General features: G+C 45.8%; 1 protein-coding gene across 2 annotated transcripts; it reads right to left on the bottom strand.

Moving 5' to 3' along the window:
* Nucleotides 1-1,573: 1,573 nt before the first annotated feature.
* tdrd3 (tudor domain containing 3) lies at nt 1,574-13,917 on the bottom strand. 2 transcript variants are annotated; one of them, XM_072380793.1, is made up of 14 exons: nt 13,717-13,917; nt 12,091-12,175; nt 9,902-9,967; nt 9,074-9,234; nt 7,796-7,937; nt 7,554-7,625; nt 6,286-6,438; nt 5,713-5,865; nt 4,918-5,095; nt 4,014-4,139; nt 2,901-3,838; nt 2,566-2,691; nt 2,251-2,389; nt 1,574-1,864 (listed from the first exon to the last, which is right to left on the bottom strand). In XM_072380793.1, the coding sequence occupies exons 1-13, from the start codon at nt 13,752-13,754 to the stop codon at nt 2,273-2,275; spliced, it is 2,355 nt and encodes a 784-aa protein (XP_072236894.1). In that variant the 5' UTR covers nt 13,755-13,917; the 3' UTR covers nt 1,574-1,864; nt 2,251-2,272. The 2 variants fall into 2 exon arrangements, with proteins under 2 accessions (XP_072236894.1, XP_072236895.1); XM_072380794.1 differs by lacking the exon at nt 2,251-2,389.
* Nucleotides 13,918-20,768: the final 6,851 nt, after the last annotated feature.

Below are 20,768 nucleotides of genomic sequence, written 5' to 3'. Positions count from 1 at the left end.
ACACACACTCAATAACACAAACAAGCTCTTCTACTGATACCAACCCCCCTCTGACTGTTAGAGGAACATGCTTGTCAAACACATTACTATTTTGCTTCGAGGAGACAGAGCTAACAACAGAGAAATCGTACAACCATTCCATAATCCAATATAAATGGAAATGCAATCAAACTAAAGCTGACTGTGCTAACACCTTTCAAGCCCCAACTTTAAAGAAGCAAAGCTGCCCCAATACATTTTTACACCCACTCTAAATCCGGTCATGTGATATCCAATCATAATCTATGACTGTTTAGTGGTATGTTGTATACTTGAGATCATATCGAACCATAAAAAGGTCTATCTGACACAGAGAGAAAGGAGAACCATGCAGTATTTGAAGCTGTAGATTTCCCTGATTGAGGCATCAAGATTGCATCAACTTTGCAGTTACATAAAGATGTAAAACAAGATTTAATCGAGTGTTTCCAGACAGCTTTATGTTAACTCGGTCAAAACAGCGTCGCACTCGGTTTAGTCTCATCAACTAACCGATTCACTGTTAATTGTGTCCTCGTGGCTATTGAGATAAGTATCCAATTTAAGCTTTTCTTTTGTCTTTTCTATGAATCCTCTGTAACGTCACCCGAAAGATTGTCATTTCTAAAAACAGAACACGGTCAATGTGCCACATTTATTAAAGACTATTTACTCCCTTTATATAACCACGAAAGGATTTTCTCTGTTTACACTTTTCATCCAAAACAGTGACAGAAAATCGACCCAAAAATCCAGAGGATCATGATCTGCACAGATAACTCGACATTTTTGCTTGAGTGTGCTAAGACCAGGTTAAACCAAAGGGTTATGGGCAGAAATCTCTCATTTCACTGTTAGAGCGCTTCTACCAAAATATCAGTGATTATCTGATTGAAAATCAATCCCTTATTATTTTCTGGCCAATGTGTCAGTCCCCTCGAACACTTTCAACAGGTTCACTTTCAGTTCCTCCCTTGCAGATAGGTTTCCATATTACCAGTCGTTAATTATTCATGTACGCTCGCTTGGCGCCTCGTTCGGAAAATAAAGCAAACTCTTTGGACGAGTGATACAGAATCACACAGTGACCTCTCTGCTGAACCCTGGTGCATTGTCTGTTTGTCTCCTGCTGTTCCTACAAAAGAAACTGGAGCCGCGGTTGAGATTATTTCTTCACGTGTAAAAGTTCTATAAACAGCCACCAGCGTTCGCAGTGCTTCAAGAGCTGCGTACAGTCCCTTTTGTAATGTGCAAAATGATATCTCTGCAGTGTAACCATCTCTATTACAGTGAGGAAGAGATTGTCTTACCCTTTGGATTTGCTTCAGAGACCACAACGAGCTCAAGCAGCTCGCTATGGACTTGTAGAGCTCACGCTTACGTGTAAGAAGGGAAAGTCAGAGCTAAACCAGACTAGGCAAGTTAATGTCATAGAGGATATAAAACACAGCAGCCTTGAACATGTTATGTGTGACTGATTGATATCGCGTTCACAATAAGGAAAGACAACGACCCAAAAATAAAGCCAAGGAGATTTATTTTTCCACCCTTCATCACTGAAGTCGGATGATTAAAAAATACACAGAAAAACCAACCTGCTACATCCTAGCAATAAGTTCTTTATTTTTAGTGCATACATTTAACACATTTTCACAACATATACAGTTGATATGTTCTTGACAAAAAAAACAAAAACAAAAAAACAAGAGCTTATGTCAGTATTCTTATTTTTGCATCATGTGCAAGCCCTTTGAAAAGTTCTGTATGTCCGGATGGTGTGGCTGCTTAAAAATTCAGGAAGCACTCTGGATTGTTGCAGAAAGTGGAGGGATGAGGGACAAGCTCACTGATGGATAAAGAAAGAGAATGTTATTAAACGTACAAAAATCAATCACTCATGACCCTGGGCATCTTATGAGATAATAATTCTTGGAAACCTCGTGAAATTGTTTTAGACCATTCACTGTGCCAGCAACAGAGGTGAAAGTTGAAATATCTTTAAATCGATTCCTAAATAAATAGACTTTCTCCTCTGTTTGCAAAATGAAGGTAATAGCACAAAAGATCATTAAAAAGAATGCCTGCCACTGACAGCCTAAACTTTGTCCAATTTTTCCCTCAAAGCTCCCTCCATAATAACGGAAGAGTGGGAAATATATATAAAAATTCAAAGATCACAAACATGTTGGATGTTTAATTACAAGAGAAAACACAATTTCCTCATTTATTTACCCTCCAGTGCAACACAGACACATCAATCACGCGCCCTGGGTGGCTGGTAGTACTGTTGCGTGGGTCTTGTGCGTCTTGGCTGCCCATCTCCCCCCCGGCGAAACTCTAGTGAACTATCATAGTAGCCATCATCCTCTTCCTGCCATTTGATATAATTATGTGTTACTGCGAGTAATTAAACTGGATGTAATTCATATTTGAGCAGCTTTCTGCACCTCACTGAATAAGTAACTGTAATAGAGTACTAACCAGCACATTCTTTCCTTAATGAGAACTAAATTCTAAAAGAAAAATGCAGTTTTCTTTGTGACTTACCAACACATCAGCAGCTACAGGCTTGATGTTATGCAGGAGGACCTCTTCACAGTTTCCGTAATCACTAAATACAACCACCGCCGTAGAGCCCGACGGATGAACAGCATCTATTCTGGCATGATAGAACTTTACACACAAAATAAAAACGGTTTTAAAAAAAATGCATTTTTAAAACTGACATTTCCACATATAGTGATAACCCAATTCATGTCAATTATTCCTGACAATCAAATCAAAGACATTGGTGACAGCGTGATGGACAAAAACAACAGAAATAAAGCCTTTCAAGAAGGACGAAGCGGAAACATGCTCAGTAATGTCCAGGAACAACGTACCTTGCTGTCTTCCCAGTACAGGGCCAGGCACTGGTCCCCTGGCTTCCAGCTGTGTTCAGTGACATGACTTTTCTCTGGTCCTCGGGGACCTTGACCTTTGCCTTGCCCCGGTCGTCTTTTAGGCCCCAGGTTATTAGGAGTGTTTTTCTTGGGTGCCTGATCCCTATTAGAAGGATAGGATGAGTTTGGTGGTTTGATGGGCCCAGTTCTTTTATATTCCAACCCTCCATTCTGGAAATGTGAATGATTCCCTGTCACTGTTCGAGAGCCCTGTGATAATCCTACTTCTTGGGCAGTCCCCGAGTTTCCTCCTCTGAATATCAGCGGCCCACTATCCCTTTGTCTATCAAAGTGATCCGAGTTTGGCCGGTCAGCCTTTCCCTTCCTCGTACTGTTATTGGCTTCTTCATTTCTTTCTGTGCGTTTACCATTTCCATTTCCATGTCCATCCACTTCGCTTCCTGCAGAATTATTCTGTTTAGACGAGGGCCCGTTATCTCTCACCCCTCTCCTGTGAGATGGTCCTGACATATTCCCACCACCGTCTTCATTTCGGTACCGCTGAGGGTAAGATCCACTAAATTCCATCTGCTGCTGGGGTTCTTTTGAATGGGCGAGAGTAGCCGTGATGGCGGGGGGAACAATCTGTTCATCTCTCGTTTCTCTTCTGTCTGATGGGCCGCGCGACCATCTCTCCTGGCCCTTCCACTGCTGGGCATGAGCTGATGTTTGGGAGGTTGTGTAGTTCGACGTGGGCTCTTGGCCAGGTTTAGGAAAATCTGTGTCCCTGTTAAAGCGAGGTGGTTTGTCATTCCTTTGTTGCCTGTGATCATTATGTGAGGAGAACTTGGTCTGAGATGTGTCTTTGGTGAAATAGTTTGATTTGGAGAAATTTGCTTTGTCATCTTGGTATCTCTGTGGTGCCTGGCTCTTTGGCTCTGAGAAAGCAGACCAACAAATATGATTAAACACCGTGGCAAAACAAAGAGTGGATGAATAAAAGAAGGGATATTAATGAGAGCTGCACAGGTCTTTCACTTCTTTGCTGATTTTCGAGCATGAGATGAACATGCCTGAAACTCGCTCTTCATCTAAAATGTCACGTTCACCCACCATCAATGGAGAAAACTCCCATCTTGGATTCCAGAAAGTCAAAGAGAGTGCTTGGTCCAGACGGTCTTCCCCCTGCTCCCTCCTCCTCATCTTCATTTCTGGACCTTCCTCTCCCCTTTCCTCTGGCTGAGGAGAGCCCAAAAACAAGATTAAGAATAGTTTGACCCATGAGTTTGAACAGGTTCATCATTTTTCTTGGACGCCAACATCCACAGCATGTGGCTCTATGTATTGTGTTATGTGCACACAATATTCAAGTTTAGAATTTTCTACAAAGACAACCCAAATCAACAAATGAGATTTGCTTTTTTGCAGCAACAACTGCAACGAAACATTTCAGATACCCGTCTTTCTCATAAGGCTGAAGGAATTTTAGCCTATTTCTCCATACAGAGCAGCTTCAACTCTGAGAAGAGCACTGATGTGCTCTCGCTAAATGAACCGCTATCTGTTTAGTTGAACACTTTTCCTCTATAATTCACTCGTACATTTTAAGCCTGACAGTGAAGAGAGCAGCTGCAAGACAAAGTTTAGGAGCACAGAAGTTATCATTACTGATACGCCACAAAGATTTATTTCATCTCGGGGGACTGTCATCTCTTCTTATCTTTTTTAAATGTTTATAAATCTAAGCCCAAATGCATTCGATATTTCACTGATGATCAGCGGGGAAACTCTGAGCTGACTCCGTGATCTGTCCATAAAGCACCAAAAGGCTTCTGTTCACACACTCAAAAACGTTTTGAAAAGATAGTAATTCAGTGTGATTAATCAAGTTTCAAGGTGCTGCAAAACTACCACAGTGACCCTTTAACTAGGCTGCTCTAACCCTTCTTTTCCTCCGCTAACTCTTTAGCTGTATGAAGCGTGGTGAGGCTGAGGGTGTGTTTGCGTGAGTATGAACCTCTGGGTGGCGGCTTGTTCGTTTCAGGTACCACAGAGCCAGGTCTGCTACCAGAAGATCCAGTCAGTAGGCTGTTTAGTGCCACTTCAAGGTTGTTGTTATTATCCATTAGAGCTTGTCGAGCAGCCTCTCTGTTAAAGCCCATCTCCATGATGTCCCTCAAAGCACGTTCATCCACCTGGCCACGGGATGAAATGAAAGAAAAAGGAATCCCATGGGGAATGGGTCAGAGTACAGGCAGAGAGAGAAAATCCATATGTACATTATGGTTATGATAATGTTATTTGCAAAACAGAAGAAAGGTTCAGAGTCACAGAGAAAGGTGGAGTGGATGGAAGGTCCACTGTAAGGCATCCTAGTTCACTTTGGATAGGTGTGCATTTCACTCACAAACCATCTTTACCACAATCCTAAACTAAACTAAACTCTATGATATCCTAACCTGTTTTATTAATGTGTTCCGCCCAAAGCACGCTGATTTTGGCTGGAAAATTGCAACATCACAACACAAAACAAGAGAAACGGACAGCCATTTGACTGGAAAATCTGACCAGGCCTCAAGTTAGTTTACATTCCGCAATATCATAATCGATGCCCGACTCAAGTCTCTGAACCATGAAATAAGACTTCAGTCTCTGACCAACGGAACCAGAGAAGAGCACAGAACAACTTCCAACCTGTAAATTGCTTTGTAATGCTGAACGGAGCCTTCAGTAATGCGAGATAAAGCCATTCTTCAACAGAATTTTTTTTTCTTTTCTTTTTTACAGGTTTGAAACACATTTGTCCTCTCACCAGCTCTCGGTAGTTTCCCTCTTGTCTGCTTTGTGTTCTTTCAACCTTGTCTTCTCTTCTCCTCTGATGATAGGAGTCTCGGCTTCGGGAAGAGGAACCCGCATTGGATAAATTACTTCCCGCATTTCCTCCGCCGCCAAATGTTCGGGGGCCCTGACCAAAAAAAAAGAAAACAAGCAAAATAACACAACAGGATCAATAGAGCTGCAGGGCTGGGCAAATAACAACCAATCGACAAACATAAGTATGCAGTTGATAGTGTGATTACGACTTTTAATTTCAAAAGTCACTGAAATGTCAAAATCCATTTAGGTCAAGGAGAACGCCAATAATCAGCATGCATTTTAAATAGCTTTTACACAAACAGAAATCAGTCAGAACTGTTAACATGACAGACGCAGTCGTTCAACAATGGGAAGTGAGAGAAAGGTGAATAATCTGACATTAACTGTGGCTATTATGAACAGCTGCCTAAGACAAATACAATAGAGTTTAAAGACGCTTAAGTACAAACTGCATTGTGAGACGAAGCCAACATACATTCTAAAAAACACACAATAAGAGTTTAAATACCTCTTTGGCCTTGGCCACCTCGGCAATAGCTGCAGTCCGCTGCTTTTCAAACTCATCATTCTCATCAGGGTTTTTGGTCACAGGCTGAAGGGTCTGAAGGGTCTTCCTCTGGTCTAGGTCTCTGCAGTCGACTTCATCCTTCCTTCCACTCTTCTGCAGGGAGGGTAAGAACAGATCCTCCTCAGTCCTATGTAGTTTTCTTGAGCAAAGAATCTTTGCACCTGATATTTCCATCCTCTCTGAACATATTCTGGAACTATAAAGGATTCATATGCAGATTTAAGCTGTGCTCTGTAGATGTGACATTTTTAGCTCCGCTGGTGGCAGCTGTGATGATGCTTTTTGGCAGCAGGTAGTTGAGACAAAGAACTGAGAGAAAACGCAATAACATAGGACGAGCCCAAAACAAAGGCCCAGAGTAACCCAGCATCAGGAGTACAGTTGCACTGAAACTCTGGAAAATGCCGAATCATAATTCCCAAATGCTCCTTATCCAGCTCTATAAAGCCTAAACAAATCTGGAATACAGAGTGGTTGAAAATCCAAAAATCCAAGTGTCAAGCTGCAACAGATGCATGTGCTTCTTAAGCCGTGATCCCTGCCATGGGAGTATCGACTCATAAGCTCTTAAATGTAAAAGCACTGTTTAATTTTCTTATAATGCCCGTGGTGCACAAAGCAACAAAATGGAGGAAAAAAAAAAAGTTTAATCCTTACTGAAGATACTGGGAATCAAAGGGAATCAGTATTTTCTAAATCTGACCTCTGCGTACAGACACCAGCAGAAAGTACTGCAAACGTATATTTGGAGCACAGCAATCATCGTGGCCGGTACACCTCAAAAACTGGCTTCTTTTTCTCAAACTGTAATCTCTTCTTACCCTTTTTACAAATTACCACAACCTTTTCTTTCAATTGTTAAAGCAACATTTACACACAATGTTGTCGGGAGGGCAGTGAAGCAGAATTAGAAATCATCTGTCCACTTTAAAGAGTCATAAAGACACCGTTGTTCAAGAAGGTCAGAAAAAAAAGAAACGTTGCCAAAAAAGAGGGCCTCGCGGAGTTTGGTTCCTCATACAATCATTACGGGACTTCCACTGAATCACTGCTGAAATCTAGTTTCTTAAACACACGATTTCCAACAGTCTAATGTCCGTTTGTTATTCTATAACCCCTTTGAGAGGTAGCTGTTCTCTTGTCTCCATCGGAGGCGAAGCTCTTTACGAGCTTTGATTAAAGAAGTGCGCTGTTGTGCTTTTCCTCACCTGACCAAATGGCATAAAGGGAGGAGGTCCACCTTCTGCTCCAATGTTACTCCTGCTGTGTTTGGCCAGACTCTGCAGGATGAAGGATAAAGGGAACTTGTTCTTAAATCCTGAGACAAACACAATTCTAGCAAAGACAGACTAATGAAAGGCCGACAGTGGCCTACATTTGTGACTTTATTGGGTATTCTATCTTTTTTAGCCAAAGTAGCTGAGCCATCATTGGAATATTAACCCCTTACCCTTTGCAGCTCCCATTTCTCCACCATATGATCGACTTCTCCACCAAGGACAGAAATTTTTGAGTCATCGAGCAGCAAAAAACCATTTTTAACCTGGACAGTACCATGAAGCTTCACCTTTGTTCCGGGGGGGGTATTGAGACTGCAAAACAAACAAAAAAAAACAAAAAAATGAAATAGCGATAAAAATGAACATATGCTACAATGATTTGTTTCTAACCTGCCACCAGTTTAAGACATGGAAACTGTATATACCAGGCATAACAACTAATGCCTCACCCATACCACTTTCTAAATGACATGGAGCAGTGCCAGCAGATGGGTGGCAAGGCTAGGAGAGACTATTAATAATCCCAGCTGCTCACCCATCCTCATGGTAAATTAAAAGAGCCTCTATCTCATCAAGCCTGATAAGGGCTCTGCCTCTCTCATTAGGAAAGCACAGGGACTTAGAGGGATTTCCAGCTACTGATTCTGGAAGCCAAAGTAACAATTACGGATTTGACTCCAAACCTCTGAGATATATGGGGTTCTCATGATGGCAGCAAACGCACAAATGGGGCACATACATTCAATTCAACAGACATACTGTTCAGCCTTAATGTTGTTACCCCAGACTTAATTGTTTTTTCTTTACATCATTGTCTTACATGCTGAGCAGTCCCGTAATCCATCTCATCCTTCTTTGCCACCCACTTATGGCCTCACTAAAGCGGTCACTTTCATCAGAAACACTAACCACTGCTGTTGGTTGCCTGTGTGTGTGTGTGTGTGTGTGTGTGTCTGTGAGCGCGCGTGTTGCTCATAAAGAGGGGATTTGTTCCGTTATCCCCTCTCTTCCCATCAGGAAGTCAAGGCCCACATTCTGGCCACTCCACCTGTACAGACTGGCCAGTCACCATGGCAGCAGTCACCAAGGCCACCGTTGCTTGGATGGAGATGTAATTAAGGCAGTTGTTAGATCAGCTGCCACCATGTGGAAATTGCAGATAAATGGAAAATTCAGACATGAGGTGAGGGAGAGTGTTGATGAGGAGGTGAAAGAGGAGGGTGTGTGCAGAATCTCACACATTAGCTTTGCATACATGAGGTAGCAGCTGAATGCACCGTTTTCAGCATCAATGTAGCAGACAGAGAGGTTGTCTTTGCAACTCTTTGTTTATTAAAAAAAAAAAAGGAAATCCACCGTTGTTTCTTACCAAAATCACCTGGGGAAATAAACTCCCCTGACAAATTTGTTTAACTACATTCCTTTATTGCCACAAATGTGTTACACACCTGATTTTAGACAGATGTTTAAACTCTATTCCAACACAGGCGGTGTGCCCATCTGTCATTTGTAGGCGCAGCATTCGCGGAGCACCCTGGGACTCCTCGTGGTCCTTTGGGGCTGAGATGTTTCTCACCTTCTGCACCTGGAGGACACATGGGCCCTCCAACTGCCGGTACCCAAAAAAAGGCATAAAATAATTTTAAAAAAGCATGTTTTAGGAGTAAATCAGCAGCATGACGGATTAAGTACAAGCAAAAGCTTCAGGATTTACAGTGAGGTGTGTACTGAGGACAAGCTATCAACAACACATAATAGAAATAATCATTTCTCTTTGCATGTTCACGACAGGTTTGTTTATTCCTCCAAACTGCTTCATAATTCATAATTGAGATTTGGTTTAAAAGTCTTTGAAGGAACTCTTCTGTCAACAACGAGGTCTATTTCTGCGAATAGAAGCGTATACCTGCTCCCTAGATATTGCTCCATAATCTGGATACAGTGCAGTCTTATTAAGTTAAAAGTAGCATTCATTCTTTCATGAACACACTGCTAAAGTAGAGTGAGTGTGCATCAGATTCTTCCACGATAACATGCACCAAGCACAAAGAAAATTCTGTGTTTTAATATTTGGAGCATTTTTCTCTCCAGCTGCTCAATTTCAGTTTCACAGGGGAGTTATTCGATTCCCATTTAACAGGGTGATAGCACCATCTAGTGGCACTCGTGAGAACTGCCTTTCAGATGTTGGGTGGGGGGGTGGAGGGCAAAAAACTCTGTTTATGCGACATGAAACAGCAGTGAAATTGATGTATGTGAATTTCTGTTCCACTTACCTTCTCGGTTCTTCCACTATTGATATCAGACGGTAGACATTTTCTCCCAATAGGCCTCAGGTCACTCTGCAAAGGATACACTACTTTATTAGAAAGAAGTGCCGGCATTTGAAAAGACTAAACAAGGAAAAAAAAAAGAAAAAAGAATCCACTAGAGACTGTTTGTCTTCATGTCAGGGCCGAGCCCAGAATCCCTTCCATGAAGCTGCATAAAGGTAACTGTATGACAATGTTTTATTTAAACTGTTATGGGTTGCTCTCAATTTTTTGCGCCTCGTTATTCCTCTATAGTCGAATGGCAACGTTTGTTCACCTCGACACAATAAACTTCACAAACTGCACTTTGATGACATCACATAGTGACATTCGTGTAATTCGTTTAGCTGCTGACCCGACAGCGTGGAGAAGGCAGCCTTATCGGGCCCCTCTCCCATCAATATACACAGTGCTGCAGGCCCCATCTCTGAATGTCTTTCATTTCATCAGGACACAGCAAACAACTGAAGTTGTGCACTCTTTAGATGGATGTCAAAGTAAAATTTCACCAGTTGGATGATCCAATTAAACACCATTTAAGTGGATCATCACCGTGTCCCACATACACACACGGGGGCCTAATAGACCTACTGACTGCAGTGGGTTCGACGGAGTGAGGAAACGTTCACGATGCAAAATGACTTGCACAGACATCGTCCTGAACTTACTTGAATGGTGATTTTGTCAGATGAAGCTGTCGTCATAAAATCAGCCTTTTATGAGAGCAGCAGTCAGGGAATGCTTAAAGCGACCGAGAGGTGAAGCTTTTTCTTACAAACTTGAAATTTCATACAATTTTGATCGGACCAACATATTTACACAATTTTCAAAAGCCTGGTTTTGGTCGGACTAACACAACAATTCTGTTTGGGTTTGTTTTTTTATTTAATTCTAATACCGTGTAAATGTGCTTCGGAATGACAAAATTGGAGAAAATGGGACGATAAAATGTCTCGTGAGTAAAGCTGCAACGGTTCCTGATTCATTTTTTAGAACTTCTTAGACATTTTACAGATTTTACAGCCCCACAAGTTCCAGCCCAAAGCTACACCTCGCTGGATGAACCGGGTGATGCGTCTGAGTGCTGTCTCAGGTCTTTTTGCAGCACTCCAGAGCAAACCATCAACGTCAGGGCTTTTGCTGCGAATGCAGCTTCTGTGTTCTGAGCTCATCCGATGCTGCACGCCCGATGAGTTTCATCTCATTCTGAGTTCTTGGAGAAAACTAAATGTAATTACATGAAAGTTTAAGGAAGGTTCTTTTGAAATGCAAAAATCAAAGCTGTCGAAGCTGGATTAGCACATCAGGGATGCTGTTGGGTTCCAGTAGCTCCTGCATGTATATGCTCAATTAGACCCAAGTGGGCCAAGACAGTGGGCTCTGTATATGCTCCAAAGTTTAATCTATCCAAGTATAAATCAATTCAGCCAAATTCCCAGTAAAGTTGCTCAGGTTCGTCTATTTGTCAGATGGCATCAGTCCAGGGCATTAGCCGTCGCTCTGCTCAAATAAAACTCTGATTTTAAAACCGCTGCGTCATCCGACAACAATCATTCAAGTAACCTAAAGACAACATGTGTGCAGGGAACGGCTACGCTTACCTGTACGATGGTCCTGTGCAGAGAAAGTTAGAAGCAGCAGACTGTGTTGACAGTTTGCTCACACAGTGCGACATGCTTCAGTCAATAACTAGATTCCGCTACCGTGTATGTTGGGACAAGGACAAATGACCGGGTCAAACTGAACTGAATGGCACAAAAATGATAGATTCCTGACCTGAAGTTCATTTCTGATATCATTCTGGGAGGTTGGCAATGGACCAGCTGATGAAGGTGGAAAGGGATGTTGGGAGGGTAACACTCCTTAAAGATGAGAATACTGAAGATGGATAGAGCCATTGCTCCGTTTGTCAATAAAGTGCCATGCACTGACATTAAGAATAGACTGATACAGCACACATAGCGAAACTTAGTTCAAAATAACTTTTTCTCCTTCAATAAGCTTTCTGGAGCTTGTACCTTGGCTGTTGTTATAACTATTTTCTCCACAGCAGTGTACAGAGCAAACCCATCCGCACTCTCCCAATCAGGTGAAAAGCAAACTGCTCCAACATGGCGCACTCATGATGGTGAACTTATGAACGTAAAACTCACATTCAGTGCGATGCGAATGATGTCCCCGTGTGTTATTTTCTCCACAGATCCTTTGAGTTCTGCTATGCCTGCATCGCTGAGGTACCTGTAAGATGTTGGCCAGAGGAGATTTTCAGGTCATTTCAGGTTTACGCATTCAAACCGAACACTTTCTCTTTTTAAATGCATTCTAAAACCAGAGCGTTTTCCAGAAAACCGCCCATGAAAACACTTAGTTCTCAACCTCTGACAAAACAATAAATATGACCTTCAGCCTTTCTTAAAATTTACTGCGGTTGCCCTTCTGTTTACCGACAAAAAAAAGTTGTTTTTTTGTTTTGTTTTTTTTAAATGTCTTTGGGTCCTGAATATTCATTTTGATGTAACGGGAGCTTAAAAAGAAAAAAAAACATCACTCCAGGACTAAAAAAGAGACGCACGCTTCGTCGTTTATAACAGCCGATGATGACGATAACATTAAAACTTAGAAAAAAGTCTCTGAAGGGCAACACAGTTGAGCTGCTGTAATCTAATCAAGTCAAATCTATCTTATCCATTACTTCACTGTGTACACTTCAAGGTTTTGTCTTATATGGGAGGGATGGCCATGTACATTTATGTTAGTATAGTTCAATGTGTGTTGTGTTTGAAAATCCGACTGATATGAAAGTGCATAAAGAAACTACAACAACATGTAGCCAAATAACTGAAATAAAAGCACTGGTGTGGTCACTCAGAATGGTAATTCATCATATATTACATCATTAAATTATCGTCACTGAGGTATTAGTGTAACAGCATGCTATAGCTGCTAAGAGATAATCAATATATATATATATATATATATATAAACATTTACTGAAATTAAACCATGTGAGAAAAGGGAAAATAAATGACTATTTTGGCGAAGACGCTGACAACTCACTGACACCAGAAATGTGCCTCTGACCACCAACACTCCGCTGTTTGTAAGATGACAGAAACCACTGGTTAAATGTATGTAAATATAATGTAAGTCAGTGTTGATGTTTTGATATGCTTGAGATTTTACTCAATGTGTAAAATCTTAAAAGTTACCAAAGCTGTCACATGGGATTGATGCAGCAGGCGGAACAACACTTCCAGTTAACACGTGGGGTTAAAGTAGACAGTAATATGAAGTGGAAATGTTCACCTGAAGTAAATGCACTTGTTACTTCCTTCTAGAGCAGACACGTTTTAATTCATATTTGGATTAAGGGAGGATGGTCACCCGTATGTTGCAATTACTGTAAATGCGTGCTTCTGCTGACAGATTCTTATTGGCAAAAGCTCAAATATTTCCCCCCATAACATCGGCTCTAATGAGTGCATTCGTTATTACTATGTGTCGTTTAAGGCGAGAAAGACCCCGGTGTGCTTTATTGATAGCATGCTAAATGTGTATTAGCTTGCTAGCATATGTCGTTGCTAACTTTGTAGGACGGCCTAAGTTTCGCTTTCAGAAACCTAATTAATTTACCAGGATCCAGAAAGCTTTCACATAATGTGATTCCGGCTAAGTTCCTGCAAAACCTCTCTGTAAAAGCGATCCAACAAATGATTTTAGCCAAAACCTATCTGACACCTCAACAGGACAGCTGTATCATGAGCTATCATGCTACCTACCAGCCCTCTCTGGTCAGGGAATCTGCCAAATCAGTCATTTTCGTCCAGATTGCAGAGGTTTAAATAAAGACAACAACGGATCTTATCTGGGGGCACTTAAATCACGACTATCTGATTCGGTAAAACATACTATTGTCTTTCAAACAATGCTCGCTAACGTGAGTGTTAAACCAGCTCTGTGTTTAACCTAGTCGTAAATACGTCACTGATTAAGACGCATCATACAAGTATGGAGTGCCTCGAGGGTCAAAACACTTTTTTTTTTTTTAAGAAAAGCGGCTTGTTGAAGCTTGTTAAGTCATCAAGAGCATAATTTTCTTATTGATAAAAAATATATATATAAAAAGCACTTGCATGAAGCCATTATTTGAATATTATTACAAATTGTTAGATTAGGCGCTACATTTGCACAACTCACCTACTGCTTATCTGCATGTTTTACTCAGGGCCTTGTTGGAAAATATCCTTAACAAGTCTTGAATGAATGCTGTAGACCTTTGCGTTTTCCCATGCCGACCCTCTCAGAACATTTTAGGACTGCAGAGCATGTGTAAAAAGCAGCGTGTGTGCCAATAAGTTGAGAGTTAAGAGTTAAAGTTAAGAGCCCTTCTCACACACACTTGAAAAAAATCTTATTTATATTTGTTTCTTTCTGATATATTTCAATGACTAGAACAACTTGTTTTTCTATAGAAAAAAGAAACGCAAAGGAGCACTTAACATCATCTCAGATCTCAACTTCCAAAGTTGGAGCACTCCAGGCTGTAGCATTTAATCAATCTCAAGCTACAACAAGTTATAACTATGCTTATCCAGTCATGTCAACCAGAGATTGCCCACGACCGGCTATCATCAGAGACATGCTGTTTTTAAAACCAGCTAAGTAGGCACTTACTGCTCTGTAACGGAGAAGTCTGTGGAGTGGACACACTTGCAGCCACAACTCAGCAGTTCAGCAAAGCCCAGGCTACGTTCTTGGTGTAGAGCTGGTGTATGAACAATATGAGTAAATCAATTCATTCAAGTAAGGTCAATTTAGTATAATTTAGTATCATCCTGTGCAATGAGAGCCAAATTAAGTTATTATGAAGAATTAACCTTTGACTTGTACAGACCTGATCGCTTCACGTTATTTGTACAATCTTATGGAATTATAACATACTCAGATTTGCCAAGTTCTTTTAAGTTGTGCACACTCAAATGTTCGAGATACTTGTAGTCTCTGTTTTCTGTACCCTTAGACAGTTTCTAAGGGCAATGTGTTTGCATGATTTTTTCTTTATTTTTGTCATCTTTCTGCCTTGTCCGTGTTTAATTGACACATTTGATTAGTAATTGGAGATTAATGAACATCCACAGCTTTTAGCAAATCCACATTGCAAATCCACACAGATAAATACAATTTAATACAGTTTTACACTGATACGTGTTTTGTAGAACTCTTGAGTTGTTTTTGTGATAGGTAAAAATGTGGTTCTGTCAGGGACGATGGGAAAGGTAGGACCCAGATGCAGCTCTCTCGATTAACAACAAATCAGGGAGCACAGCAGGAACAAAAGGCGCGGCAGAGCCGCATCAAAAATACTTAACGGCAAAAACAAAACAAGACTATGGCATGGAATCGTTAACTAGACAGGACTACGACAAAACAAGACTATGACTATGAATAACAAAGAATACTGTGAGGCATGAAACCAGACTTATCTGCGTGCAAAGAAGCATGGAGGGATAGTGAGGATTCTGCAGTGAATGAAAGTAAACCAGGAAGCTAAATATGAAGGGAGTGATCAGTGACATGAGGTGCAGCTGTGAACAATTAGACAGGTGACATGGGACAGGGAAAAACATGGCTAGAACAAAACATGATTAAACATAAACTGTGACATGACAAACTATTGCAGAGCAGACTGTGACAGAGCCCCCCCTCAAGGATGGCTCCCAGACATCCAACGAGGGTGGGAGGGAGGGGCTCTGAAGGGCCTAACACCGGGTCCCATCTGGCGGACGGCCAGACTGCCAGGTCCGAGGAGCCCGACCTCCGGTGACCCAGCCGTCCCTTCAGGGCAGTGAGGCGAGGTGAAGTCCGCCGCGGGGCCACCAGGGTCCCCACTGGCGCCAAGCGGCGGTGAGTCCGCCCGGGCTCCCACCGGCGACGGCGCAAGGTTGCCCGAGCCTCCATGGGCCAGGACCATGAGCCCACTCGGGCTCCTGTGGGCGATGGCGATGGCGATGGCGAGGACAAGGTCTTGCCCACCCGGGCTTCCATAGGCGGCCAAGTCCAGGTTTTGCCCACCCGACCCACCCCCGGCGACGCCCATAGCCCCCCCCCCCCCCTCAAGGAACGGCTCCCAGACGTTCCCAAAATGGGGTGGGTGGGTGGGACTCCGACCACCGCAGCGGGCTTGGTCGTGGGCGAGGCAGCGGGCTTGGTCATGGTCGTGGCTACAGTCGTGGTCGTGGCTACGGGACGGCAGCGGGCGGCTGCGGAGGAATCCGGCAGGACGGCCGGCAGAGACGTGGAGGAACCCGGCAGGACGGCCGGATCAGACGTGGAGGAACCCGGCAGGACAGCCGGCGTAGACGTGGAGGAACCCGGCAGGACGGCCGGATCAGACGTGGAGGAACCCGGCAGGACGGCCGGCGTAGACGTGGAGGAACAGAGACGTGGAGGAACCCGGCAGGACGGCCGGATCAGACGTGGAGGAACCCGGCAGGACGGCCAGCGTAGACGTGGAGGAACCCGGCAGGACGGCCGGCAGAGGCGTGGAGAAACCCGGCAGGACGGCCGGCAGAGGTGTGGAACCCGGCAGGACGGCCGGCGTAGGCTTGGGCTGGAACCCGGCCGGATCAGGCGTGGATGAAGCCGGAGCGGCGATCTCAGCGGGCTGGGCCGGAGCAGCGATCTCAGCGGGCTGGGCCGGAGCGGCGATCTCAGCGGGCTGGGCCGGAGCGGCGATGTCGGGAGACGGAGCGGGGGAGGCAAATGGGGAGATGAAGAGCTCGTGGAGAGTGTACGACTCCTCGTCCGAATCTGCGCCGAACACTTCCACCAACGCCTCATGGTGGATGGCTCTCACTCCCTCCCAGACAGCCTGGAGTGCGGCTGTCCCCGGACCGCGTCCCCAGCGGAACACCTCCAGGACCTGGCCCGACAGCGACCACCGCTGGAAGATGTCGCCGCCCTCGGCAAAGCATACCTGCAGGGCGGCGAGTCGGCGCTGTAGCTGCGCCAGAACTGCTGGGTCCATGTCTGGCAGAATCCTTCTGTCAGGATCGTGGAAAGGTAGGACCCAGATGCAGTTCTTTTCCAAAATAACAAGGTTTATTCACAGAACGGGGAGCAGGAACAAAAGGCGCGGCAGAGCCGGGTCATCAAAAATACTGTAACGACCCAGAATAAGGTTAAGAGCACACAGTTGGCTGTTTCCCCCTCTTCCTGCCAATCACTAGACCACAGGCCATGTCACTCAGGTGTGGGCTGGTGGTTGGTGGGACAGAGTGGGCGTGAGCCAGTCTGGGTGCAGGTTTGGGCGCTCTCCTGAGTTTGGTAGAGAAGCAGTGCTGATGATCGCACGTGGGTTATGGTCCAACAGTACTGAGTTGTAAACGGGATTGAGTTCTGTAAAATAAAAGAGCAGTTCGACAACGTCTTGTCTGTGAAGTTCCCCGCAAGTCATTACACTGGTGTCAGAAGTGATTCCGGACAGTAGACGGCGTTCTGTCGGGCTGGCTGTACGTTGCTCTCAGATTAGCCTGTTAGCCGGAGCTGGCGGCGGAGCATGGATGTGAAGCGCAAAGTGCGGGTGAAAGACGAGTTGAGTGGAGACGAGGAGAAAGACGGCACCTACAGATGGTCGGCGGATGTGGTCAGTGACTTCACGAGGGCTACACTGGAGGCGAGAGACCGGGTAAGAGAGGCCGCGGTGGAAATGGCTAACGCGGCCGGGCTGACCCCCACAACGGCGGTCCGCGCCACTTCTTCCCGCACCGGAGGCGGTCTGCAGGCTACTGATGTAAGCGGACAGGACTGCGCTCGGACTCCAGTGGTTGTCTCGTCGGTGAAGACACCCAGGTACGCCGGTAGATCAGACTGGGAGGCTTTCCTGGCTCAGTTCGAGCTGTTGGCCCAGGCTGAGGGGTGGTCTACAGAAAAGAAAGCCCTGCAGCTGGCTCTGAGCCTCACCGATGATGCGTTGTCCTGCCTTCTGATGCTGAGCCCTAATGACAGGCGTGATTATGGGGCTTTGGTGGGGGCTCTACAGAGACGTTTTTGGGCAGTGTTTACAACCAGAGCTCCTGCGTAATGAACTGAGTAACCGCGTCAGTATCGCATTTACAGTAACCTCAGGAGCCGCTACGGGTTTTAGCCAATGACGTAGAGAGCCTGACACGGCGGGCATATGCTCACATGCCCCCGAGTGTACAAAGTGAGCTAGCACGGGATCAGTTCATCAGTGCAGGTGCAACTACTCCACCCGCAGACCCTTCAGTCGGCCTTGGAGATGGCGGTGGAGAGAGAGAATGTGTGGGGTATGGCTGGCAATGGTGGGGCCTGTCAAGATAAGAGCCAACCTGCTGTGAGAACTGCAGAAAGGAGCCACCTGGTGGAGGAGAAGCCAGCCTGGGTGAGTGAAGTGACTGAACTGTTGAGAGCTGTGTCATTACAGACCACACGCCGACTTCGCCCCGGACCCAGGGTCTGCTGGGGGTGTGGTCAGCCAGGACATTTGGTCAGAGAGTGCCCCAGCTCAGGCAGGCTGCCGGGAAACGGCTCGGGGCCCGCATAGCTGGGGATATGCGGACCCAGATTTCAGCCCCATCAGTACCACTGCAACCTTCCCTCTCGCCACCATCTAGAGGTGCCCTTCATCACAGCCGAGGAAGCATGGTACCACATTTCCCAGAAGCAGACGACAACTCAGACGGGGGGGTGATTGTCGCGGTGGGACGTGTCAGTACTGGAGACTCTTGTTATGTTCCTGTTACAATTGAAGGGGTGCCCTGTGCAGCACTAGTGGATACGGGGTCGACAGTGACTGTGGTGAGACCGGATGTAGTTCCAGAGGGCACCTCGCTCGAGCCCACTTTGGTACGTCTGCGCACGGTCACAGGTGAGCTGGCTCCTATGACTGGTAGGGCTGTGTTGTCTATGACTGTGGGGGGAAAATCACTACGTCACATGGCATGGATAGCTGCAGTGCAGGACCCCTGTATTCTGGGTCTAGATTTTCTACGGGCTACTGGCTGTCAGTTAGACCTGTTAAGAGGGAATGTGAGCTTTTATGGAGGGCCAGATGTCACCTTGTTCCCCAAGCTTAGTCAGGATGGGCACCCAGGCAGGATAGCAACTATTGCAGCAGAGACTGTTGTTGTCAGCCCTCTCCCTGTACTTTCCTCTGCCGTGTCCCCTCTCCACAGTGACAGTGGTCACACTATCCCAGACGGGGATCCTTCCACACCGACCCCGCCCTCATGGCCTCAGGTGGGAAAAGAGGGAAGGATGGCTGCAGTGAGAGAGATATGGAACAAAAACTGTAGTAGCCTGGATCCACAACAGCAGGAACAATTGTGGCAGCTGCTGCTGGAGTTTCAAGACTGTTTTGCCATGAGTGATGGGGAGGTGGGAAGGACTCATCTTGTGCAGCACGAGATCGACACGGGTGAGGCACAGCCTATCAAGTGCCGCCCACGTCGCCTCCCGCTGGCTTGTCAGCAGGCATGTGACGAAGCTGTGGACTCGATGCTGCAGGCAGACCTCATTGAGCCCTCAGATAGTCCATGGGCAGCAGCCGTGGTCATGGTTCCGAAGAAGGTGACTGGATGGCGGCTCTGCTCGGACTACAGGCCAGTGAATGGCGTAACAAAGAAGGACTCGTACCCCCTGCCTCGCATTGATGAGTCACTTGATCTGGTCTCAGGGTCCTCCTGGTTCTCGTCCTTGGACCTCCGAAGTGGGTATTACTAGGTGCCCCTTGCCCCTGAGGCCAGGCCTAAAACGGCGTTTTGTACTGGGCGGGGCTTATGGCAGTTCAAGGTCCTTTGTTTTGGACTTTGTAACGCCCCTGCCACCTTTGTCAGGCTGATGGACAGGGAGCTGGCTGGGGTGCCTCGTCGGCAGTGTGTTGTCTACCTGGATGACATCCTGGTGCATGGCGATTCCTTCGAGGCTGCTCTGGATTCCTTGCGGCTGGTACTGTCGAGAATTAGAGCAGCTGGCCTGAAGCTGCACCCAGACAAGTGTCACTTCATGCAGCGGGAGGTGTATTTTCTGGGACATAAGGTGGGAGGGGAGGGCATCGGCACCATGAAGGAGAAGGTGCAGGCTGTTACTGATTGGCCCACTCCCACTAATCAGAAGCAGCTTAAGAGTTTTTTAGGCTTGGCGTCGTACTATCGGAGGTTTGTGCGGGGTTTTGCCGGCACCGCTGCGCCCCTGTTCCAGCTTCTACAGAAGGACAAAGACTTTGTGTGGACGGAGTCATGTCAGGAGGCGTTCAGTAGTTTCCAGCGGGCTCTGAGTGAAGCCCCGGTGCTGGCTCCGGCTGACCCCGTTTTACCCTTTGTCTTAGACACAGATGCAAGCAGTGAGGGTGTTGGGGGAGTGTTGTCACAGGTGGGGCCGGAAGGTGAGCGTGTGGTCGCTTATTTCAGCCGAGCATTCAACAAGCATGAGAAGCGTTATTGTGTCACCCGCAGGGAGTTGTTGGCAGTGGTACTGTCGATCAGGTACTTCAGATACTACCTGTGTGGGTTGGGGTTCTTAGTGAGGACTGACCACTCGGCCCTGCAGTGGCTTATGACATTCAAAGAGCCGGAAGGGCAGGTGGCCAGGTGGCTAGAGGAGCTGCAGGCCTTTAACTTCAGGGTGGAGCATAGGGCTGGGGTGCGCCACGCTAATGCAGATGCCCTCTCACGCCGGCCATGTGCAGCAGACGGGTGCCGTTTTTGTGAGAAGAGAGAGGCGAGGGAGAGGGAGCTCCTTGAGGAGGCGACCGGGACCGCAGAGTCCGTGGGAGAGATGATGTGTCGGGCGCTGCAGGCTGTAGACATGG

The sequence above is a fragment of the Leuresthes tenuis genome, unplaced genomic scaffold (genome assembly GCF_036924035.1).
Source record: "Leuresthes tenuis unplaced genomic scaffold, fLeuTen1.0.hap1 SCAF_2, whole genome shotgun sequence".
Classification (NCBI taxonomy): Eukaryota; Metazoa; Chordata; class Actinopteri; order Atheriniformes; family Atherinopsidae; genus Leuresthes; species Leuresthes tenuis.
Note: the sequence above shows the minus strand (reverse complement) of the source record. Positions and strands in the feature narration are given on the sequence as shown.

Coding starts and splice junctions, on each gene's coding strand:
- tdrd3 (XM_072380793.1), bottom strand. CDS start 13,754: ATGACTGATTTGGCAGATTCCCTGACCAGAGAGGGCTG. Junction 5,096..5,712: donor AGGGAAACTACCGAGAGCTG/GTGAGAGGACAA, acceptor TCCCGTGGCCAG/GTGGATGAACGTGCTTTGAG. Junction 2,390..2,565: donor CTGTAGCTGCTGATGTGTTG/GTAAGTCACAAA, acceptor ATCAAATGGCAG/GAAGAGGATGATGGCTACTA.